The sequence below is a fragment of the Podarcis bocagei genome (assembly GCF_964188305.1).
Source record: "Podarcis bocagei genome assembly, chromosome: 1".
Lineage (NCBI taxonomy): Eukaryota > Metazoa > Chordata > Lepidosauria > Squamata > Lacertidae > Podarcis > Podarcis bocagei.
In genome coordinates, this window is record NC_138125.1 from 84,532,918 (window position 1) to 84,542,584 (window position 9,667).

The following is a 9,667-nucleotide window of genomic DNA, read 5'->3' on the forward strand; positions in this document are numbered from 1 at the left end:
TTGCCATTTGAAGTTAGAAGGGGAACCACAATAGACTTTACATGCTATCTGGAGTATTGTGCTTCATCTGTGTGTGCTTCCTGCTATGCTTCATCCACAGCACTGAAGGCAACATGCCATGTGACAAACTGGACTCTTTTTAATTGTTTCCACTTGCGAAATTTACACTTTCCATTGGAAGCTATGCTCCATCAGTAGATGTGGGTGTTAGTACTCCAAGCTAAATTTATGGAGTTGAATTTAACCCTCTATCTTTTTATCCTTCTCTGAGGAGTACAGTATGGTTATTTATCCCACTATAACTATACAGACAAACATACAAAGTTAACCATTCAGGTTTGTAGCATTCATGCTAGGATAAAATTTTTAGGCAAAATGCCCAATTAATGGATAAAGGCTGATAGGCATTATACATGTAGCTCAGTTGACTGAGTTCAATGGGAAATGTGTACTGGGTTGGAACCTTGGCTCAAGTAATTTTGAGGCACATTAGATGTGACAGCAAAGCACCAATGTACTCTAAGAAAAATCTCCAGACTATTCTGTTCATGGCATCTAGTGCTCATCTAAGCTGGAATGGGGAGTCTTCTGGCTCTGATAATGTGGCCGTTCCAATGGAGTATGCATCTGATTGTAGGGGAAGTAGATCACACTTTAAAAAATAAAATAAGGTAGCCAAACCTCTTCAGAAAAGCACTGGATGTGAAATCCACATGGATTCATTTGTCAAGTTTAGGATACGTTAAGGATCTTATTCAATCAAAACACTGAAAGTCAATGAACAGGAACTGATGGCTGAAAGCACCTGCTCCATTTAATGTGTTTATGGTTAAATCATGGTTCAGAGGAAAAATAAATTTAAAAAACAAATTGCAGTTAGCTGAAGAATGAACAAGTATCTGCTTTTCCATTTATTAGGAACAATCCCAACAGTATTTTGACTATGATGTGGAAAAATCTGAAGCTTCTTCTCCCTTTTCTTTTTCACTGCACATAGTCTGGTTTTGTACATGCCATACAATTCAAGCACATTCCCCATGTCCCAGAAAAAAAGGATTCCTTGGAATTGTACATCTTACCCATCACATGGGTACAATTCTCAGCACCCTTAAACTGCAGTTCCTAGGATGGTGGGGAACATGCTATAAATGCCATTTACATGTATGATGTCTATGCAACCTATGCATTTTGATTCTAGAGTCTGGAATCTCATACACTAAGGATAAAAAAAGGAGAATCCATGCTGAATAGAAAACATGCTGAATAGAGAATGAAAGGCTTATGAAGTAGGCAAGTGAACAGAATCCACATCCACAGAAATGACTTACTTGGATACTCCTGGTGCTGGACTGCCAAGGAAAATCTGAAGGCATTTGCTGTTGCTCTTCAACCAGAAAGGGAAATGCGAGTGGTGGTGATGGACCACGAATAGTGGCAAAGTTCACAACTGCTCCTTTCACAACGAATAGTGGCAAAGTTCACAAGCAGGGAAGGAAGGGCTAAGAGAGCAGCTCTTTGGCACAACCATCTGGATTCCTGGTTCTGAAGCTCTTCCTTTAGAAAGCATGCCAAGACCCTTAAGGGAGGAGAGAAATTTTCTTTCCTGAAGTGCAGGCATTAGGATTTATGTGAGAGAGTGAACTCTCTTGTGGCTGCTCTTACAAAGGAACAGAAGGAAGTGTGAAGTACTTGATGATAAAAAAAGTAAGACTCTGACTATTGGTATACTCACATGACTTCTCTGAGAAGTTCTGGGAGATGCAGTGTTCACCTGGGTTTAGATGCCTTTGGTAATAATTCACAGGAGAATTATGGTGCTTCAAGACATTTCAATTTATTTAGTATATACATACATACAGAATCTTAGAGGCAGATTATTGTTTATTCACACACTACAGAAATAAGTAAATAAAATAAAATAAGTAAATACCAAAAATAATTACATATATGATACATTTTACAATAAAGCAAAAAGGTTGTAAGGATTCATATTATGCTGGAATTTATTGTTCCAGAATGAACAATAAATTCTTGGCTGAGTTTGACATCCAACAAATATCCGGGTAATTGAAGTCCCCCATTACTACTATCTCCCTTCCTTTTGCATGCTTGGTCATCTGTTCCAGGAAGGCATCATCTATGTCCTCCGTTTGGCTTGGGGATCTATAGTAAACTCCCACAATGAGGTCTCTGTTATTCTTCTCTCCCTTAATTTTGACCCAAATGCTCTCACTTTGGCTTTGAGGTTCTAAATCTTGGATCTCTTCACAGGTATACACATCCCTGACATATAAAGCCACTCCTCCTCCTTTCTTGTCTGGTCTGTTTCTCTGAAATAGATTGTATCCCCCCATTATTACATTCCAATCGTGGGACTTATCCCACCAGGTTTCAGTGATGCCTATTATGCCATATTTAGTTTGCTGTACCAAGAGCTTAAGCTCATCTTGTTTATTTCCCATGCTTTGCGCATTAGTGTACAGACATTGAAGTCCATTAATCATTCCCCCGTGTCTCTTATTTAAGGATTTTTTCCTCCCACCACTAGGTCTGCGTGCTGTTTGCTCCATTTGGTCTGTGACATTTGGATGATCATCTTCATCAATTGATAGACTCCTACCTTCAGGAGCACTGTCTCCCTCCCCCACATTAGTCAGTTTAAAGCCCTCCTGATGAGGTTTCTGAGATTTTTGGCAAAAACATTTCTCCCAACCGTTGTGAGGTGCAGCCCATCGCTTGCCAGAAGTCCATCTTCAAGAAACTGCAGTCCGTGATCTAAGAATCCAAACCGTTCCTGTTTACACCATTTGCGAAGCCAGCTGTTCACTTCCACTATTTTTCCCTCTCTCCCTGGGCCACGTCGTTCAACTGGGAGGAGAGATGAGATGACAATTTGTGCATTTAGTTGCTTCAATTTCCTGCCGAGAGCCTCGTCGTCTCTTTTGATCTTCTGGAGGCTATTGCTTGCAGTGTCATTGGTTCCCACATGAACCAAGAGGACAGGGTATTTGTCAGTGGGTTTTATGATTCCTTGCAGTCGTTCAGTTACATCTTGGATCTTAGCCCCGGGGAGACAGCACACTTCCCGAGACATCTTGTCAGGCCCACAGATCACTGCTTCTGTTCCCCTCAGTAGGGAATCCCCTATCACCACTACACGCCTCCTCTTAGGTTTGGTTGGGGTTCTTCCGTGAGCTGTCCATTCCAAGGTCGCCTGCACATTCCCTGAGGACTGACTTTGCTGCTCGTCTTCATATACCTGATCGACTGTAATGAGGGAGAGATCCTCAAATGGAGTCTGCTCTTTGTCTTCCATGCTAGGGGAGAGGACCTCAAAGCGATTGTGTATTTCTAAACAATCAGAGCGAACCCTGGGCCTCCTACTTCTTTGAGTCACATTTCTCCATATATCTGGCTCCTGTGTTGGTGAACTAGCCTCCTTCTCAGGGGAGTCCCCTGTCTCCTCCTTGGTGGAGACGGTGTGCTCTGTTGCTTCCAAGAAGAGCTCCAGCTCTCTAATTCTTTGGAGCGTAGCTACACGTTCCTCCAGTTGCTGGACTTTGTCTTTTAAGAGGGCAATCAACATGCAATTGCTGCAGGTAAAGCTGCCTGGAACCTTTGGCAAGATGGCAAACATTGCGCAGGAACCGCATGCGACTGCAGCTGTTCCCTCCCCCTCGATCTTGAGAATGTGTCGTTGGGGGTGGCTACAGTGGTCCTCCATCATAAAAAGTGTGAAGACAGGACAAATAACTCCCCCCACAAGAAAAAAAACTTGGTCTCCCCCAACAAACATTTGAGACTAGCTCCCCTAAATCTAAAAGATGGATCAAACTGCGCGCGCTGCTAGGCGCGCGCCGCTGCCCTGCTAGCTCTGATAAGCTCCTCCCACAGCTAATCCCCTGCCTCAACAGAAACCCTGCCCCCTCTGACCTTTGCACACGGAGAACAGCTAATCAGCCACAAAGAAACACACACATACAAGAAAACCTTTTTTGCTCCTTCTTCAACTGCTGCCCTGCTAGCTATACTATAGATAGTTATGCAAATAGGGGATCGAAAGTGACTTTCAGTGATTGGATAGTTTTAGAAAAATTTTACAGTTACGTTGTACTGGAGCTCTATATAAGCAGGCTGACTGAACCCTTCAGTTCTGTTCTGTTCTGTTCTGTTCTATTCTGGCCTGTGAATAAACAAGAGCTGTTTGAAGAATCGCTGTGTCGTCTGATATGTTCACCCACAACTTAACAGTATGAGAATGCGAGTGGTGGTGATGGACCACAAATAGTGGCAAAGTTCACAACCAGGGAATGAAGGGCTAAAAGAGCAGCCCTTTGGCACATCCATCTTGTTTCCTGGTTCTGAAGCTCCTCCTTTAGAAAGCATGCCAAGACCCTTAAGGGAGGGAGAATGAGGAGAGAAATTTTCTTTCCTGAAGTGCAGGTATTAGGCTTTATGTGAGAGAGTGAACTCTCTTGTGGCTGCTCTTACACAGGAACGGAAGTGTGAAGTACTTGGAGATAAAAAAGTAAGACTCTAACTATTGGTATACTCACATGACTTCTCTGAGAAGTTCTGGGAGATGCAGTGTTCACCTGGGTTTAGATGCCTTTGGTAATAATTCACAGGAGAATTATGGTGCTTCATGACATTTCAGTTTATTTAATATATACATACATACAGAATCTTAGACTAGAGGCAGATTATTGATTATTCACACACACCAGAAATAAGTAAATACAGAATAAGTAAATAAAATAAAATAAGTAAATACCAAAAATAATTACATATATGATACATTTTACAATAAAGAAAAAGGTTGTAGGGATTCATATTATGCTGGAATTTATTGTTCCAGAATGAAAAAGAGACTACCCTTCTACAAATCTATGTGATAGTTTGTTATTTGTTACTCTGAAACATATCAATTTAATCATTGTTTACATCCCAGATTTTCTCAAACCAGTGAGAGACTAAATGAGCTGTGGTCTGCCCCCTGCCCAGCAATACATATTTTTGCGGCCGAATAGTTTGGTGCCACTTCTAAATCTTCCTCCAGAGTTATGTTTTTTCAAATATCCTAGTAAGAGGCATTTGAGATTATGTGATGTTGAATTTCCAGTCAATTATTAAATTCCATAATCGTCTGCCCCTTAAACTGAATTATTGGATAGTCTGCTTGGAGGCAGTTACATCTTTAGATTTTTGTGTGCTTTAGAATAAATCTGATTCAATGTGTGTGGATCCCCACACAGGCAGTATTAGTATAGTTTTGTAAGAAAATGTATAAATACCTCTTTCACCATTTTGCATAAGGTGTGGGGTTCATTAAATGATATGGCCATCTTGGCAGACACAGCCTCAGCTTCCACAGCCGCTGCCTGTCATGAACCACCACGGACAGGATTGGCAGAAACTGCAGCAGATACATTCTGTGCTTAAGATAATATTCTATTCTCTTGTTAATTGTACTGGTTTAAGCGGTTTATATTTGACTTCCTTTACTAACATTTTATTTTGAAATGCTTAAGGCATTTTTTGTTAACTTTGCTGCATTAGACATTCATTCTGACCTCCTTCGTAATGTTTTATTTTGAAATCTTTAAGATAATGTCTTAGTTTCCTGTTAATTATGTTGCTTTGAATGTATATTTTAAACGTGGCTTTCATTGGTAATCTTTTACATTGGATTGTTCTGTCTGATATTTTAATGTGTTGTAAACCATTTGAGATTATTTGCTTGAAAATATTAAGCAATATAGAAAGGAAAGGAATTATGATTATGATGACGACAGTAGAAATGCATTGATTCCTCTCTCTTGTTACAGTCTCACATGACACCCTCTACCTATAGGTATTACCATGGGGCGAGATGCTGCATGGGGGTTGCACATTACCTACCTCTGCTGCCTAGCCTGTTGCTATCATCCCCATGGTCTAACTTTAAAGAAGACTGCTAGCTGTCAAACTCTTTTGGGGGAAAACACTCTTCTTCGAAAGGCTCTCCTCAGTGCCTCTTTCAGTTCCTTGTTTCTCATGCTATAGATCAGAGGGTTCAATAGGGGAGTGACAAAGGTGTAGACCACAGAAACCACTCGACCCTCTTGTGGTGAGTAGCTAGAGTTGGGCCGTAAGTATATGAAACTGCAACAGCCGTACTGTAAGAGGACAACCATCAAGTGGGAGGAGCATGTGGAGAAAGCTTTTTGCTGGCCTTCAGCAGAACGGATTTGCAAAATGGCCACTGCAATGAAGATATATGAGATACAGATTAGAAGGAAGGGTATGGTGAGGACTACAACACTAACTATGAAGAGAACAGCTTGGTGAATGTGGGTGTCACTACAAGCCAACTGCAGAATGACTGGGATATCACAAAAGAAATGATTGATTTCATTTTGGCCACAGAATGGTAAACGGAAAATAAGGATTGTCAGCTGTAGAGACAACAGAAAGCCCAGCAGCCAGGATGCCGCTACGAGGGAAGTACATACTGTTTTGTTCATGATGAGCATGTAGCGCAGTGGATGACAAATTGCCACATATCTATCATATGCCATGATGGCCAGTAGGACACAGTCAGCTCCTCCCAGGAAGACAAAGAAGAACATTTGGGTTCCACAGCCACTTAAGGAAATGGTGGCACTTTTCCTGGACAGAAGGTTGGCCAAAGCCAATGGAGCAATGGCAGAAGAGTAGCAGATCTCCAGAGCTGCCAGGTTGCCCAAGAAAAAATACATGGGGTTATGGAGAGAGTGGTCGACATGGACAATAAGCACGACAGCAGCGTTCCCACAGAGGCTGAGGACGTAGAGGAGCAGAAAGAGAAGGAAAATGAGCAGCTGTGTCTCAAGCAAGGTTGAGAAGGGACGGAAATAGAATTCAGTATGGTTTTCATATCCCATGAAGATGGTAAAGAGGACCTGAAGGGAAAATAAAGATCTGAGTCAATGTGTTACCTTAGCCCAGCAGTGAGGATACGCTCATATTGAAACCTGGCTTCCTAAAATTAAGTGTCTGCACTAACTCTTTTCTTTTCTTATTACAAGGTTATATAGAGCATTCAGATAGGGAGCATTCCTTCAGCAATCCATTTTATTTTTCCTCAGAGGACTGGACTTCCTCTACTGGTACAATTCGTATATTAAATTTGGTTCTCTTTTTGGAGACATTATTCAAATATAAGTATGCTTGGTTAATGTTTTGCACATTATTGTCCAAAAGAGTTATTTGCTCTTGTCAATTAAATGGCAAAATAGTATTTTACTTAAGTCTGCATATCATGGCTGATTTCAAAATACAAATTCAGCTTGGACCAAAACAGAAGACATGTGCAATAATGATTGGAAGACAGTGACATGAGCTACTTACACTTCTATGGTTCTTGGCATCAGCCAATCAATTTTTTGCCATTATAAGTTAGAAGGGAAACTGCAATTGACTTTACATGCTATCTGGAGTGTTGTGCTTCATCTGCATGTGCTTCCTGCTATGCTTCATCCACAGCACTGAAGGCAACATGCCATGTGACAAACTGGACTCTTTTTAATTGTTTCCACTTGCGAAATTTACACTTTCCATTGGAAGCTCTGCTCCATCAGTAGATGTGGGTGTTAGTACTCCAAGCTAAATTTATGGAGTTGAATTTAACCCTCTATATTTTATACTTCTCTGAGGAGTACAGTATGATTATTTAGCCCACTATAACTGTACAGAGAAACGTACAAAGGTTTCAGGTTTATAGCATTCATGTTGGGATAAAATTTTTAGGCAAAATGCCCAATTAATAAAGGCAGATAGGCATTATACATGTAGCTCACTTGACCGAGTTCAATGGGAAATGTGTACTGGGTTGGAACCTTGGCTCAAGTAATTTAGAGGCACAATAGATGTGACAGCAAAGCACCAATGTACTCTAAGAAAAGTCTCCAGACTATTCTGTTCATGGCATCTAGTGCTCATCTAAGCTGGAATGGGGAGTCTTCTGGCTCTGATAATGTGGCCGTTCTAATGGAGTATGCATCTGATTGTAGGGGAAGTAGATCACACTTTAAAAAATAAAATAAAGTAGCCAAACCTCTTCAGAAAAGCACTGGATGTGAAATCCACATGGATTCATTTGTCAAGTTTAGGATATGTTAAGGATCTTATTCAATCAAAACACTGAAAGTCAATGAACAGGAACTGATGGCTGAAAGCACCTGCTCCATTTAATGTGTTTATGATTGATTGATTGATTGATTGATTGATTGAATCTTTATTTGAATCAGCCACCAGCCATAGCAATAAAACAAACAAAATGCAGTATACAGAGGATAAAGGTAAAAAATCAATTATATAAAATACATTTTGGGGGTTTGGATCAATAGTCAAATACCGGATCTTATTCTAATTGCCCCAGCTAAAAACCTTGCAACCTTTGCTGTCATTGCTCATCTTGATCTGCCAAAAGAAACTACACTATAACAGTAGTTGGACGACCCAGAATGGACAATAATAGGGGGTGATAACCTCACTCCTCAAATCTTTATAAAGTGTGCAAGCCAGAAGGACATGGGTCACCGATTCAGTACTGCCAGCTCAATGAGTTTATGGTTAAATCATGGTTCAGAGGAAAAATAAATTTAAAAAACAAATTGCAGTTAGCTGAAGAATGAACAAGTATCTGCTTTTCCATTTATTCAGAACAACCTCAACAGTATTTTGGCTATGATCAGGAAAAATCTGAAGCTTCTTCTCCCTTTTCTTTTTCACTGCACAGTCTGGTTTTGTACACATCATACATTTTAACCACATTCCCCATATCCCAGAAAAAAGAATCCTTGGAACTGTACATTTTACCCATCACAGGGGTACAATTCCCAGCACCCTTAAACTGCAGTTCCTAGGATGGTGGGGAACATGCTATAAATGCCCTTTACATGCATGATGTCTATGCAACCTATGCATTTTGATTCTAGAGTCTGGAATCTCATACACTAAGGATGACAAAAAGGAGAATGCATGCTGAATAGAAAACATGCTGAATAGAGAATGAAAGGCTTATGAAGTAGGCAAGTGAACAGAATCCACATCCACAGAAATGACTTACTTGGATACTCCTGGTGCTGGACTGCCAAGGGAAATCTGAAGGCATTTGCTGTTGCTCTTCAACCAAAAAGGGAAATGCGAGTGGTGGTGATGGACCACGAATAGTGGCAAAGTTGACAACTGCTCCTTTCACAACGAATAGTGGCAAAGTTCACAAGCAGGGAAGGAAGGGCTAAGAGAGCAGCACTTTTGATCATCCATCTTTTTTCCTGGTTCCGAAGCTCTTCCTTTAGAAAGCATGCCAAGACTCTTAAGGAAGCGAGAGTGAGGGGGGAAACTTTCTTTCCTGAAGTGCAGGCGTTAGGCTTTATATGAGAGTGTCAACTCTCTTGTGGCTGCTCTTACAAAGGAACAGAAGGAAGTGTGAAGTACTTGGAGATAAAAAAGTAAGACTCTAACTATTGGTATACTCACATGACTTCTCTGAGTGGCGAGAAGTTCTGGGAGATGCAGTGGTGACCTGGGTTTAGATACCTTTGGGGGAAAGCCACAGGAGGCTTATAGCATTTCATAATATTTACAAATATACAGGTTTAGCATAGGTATCTTGCCAGACCACTTAAATATTACAAGAGTT

The 9,667-nt window shown here is 40.8% G+C and overlaps 1 protein-coding gene across 1 annotated transcript; it reads right to left on the reverse strand.

The window, feature by feature from the left end:
• Positions 1 to 5,963: 5,963 nt before the first annotated feature.
• Positions 5,964 to 9,126, reverse strand: LOC308592752 (olfactory receptor 10V1-like; the record flags this gene model as incomplete). Its single annotated transcript, XM_081204488.1, has 2 exons — positions 9,092 to 9,126; positions 5,964 to 6,923 (listed from the first exon to the last, which is right to left on the reverse strand). The coding sequence occupies exon 2, from the start codon at positions 6,903 to 6,905 to the stop codon at positions 5,964 to 5,966; it is 942 nt and encodes a 313-aa protein (XP_081060614.1). The 5' UTR covers positions 6,906 to 6,923; positions 9,092 to 9,126.
• Positions 9,127 to 9,667: the final 541 nt, after the last annotated feature.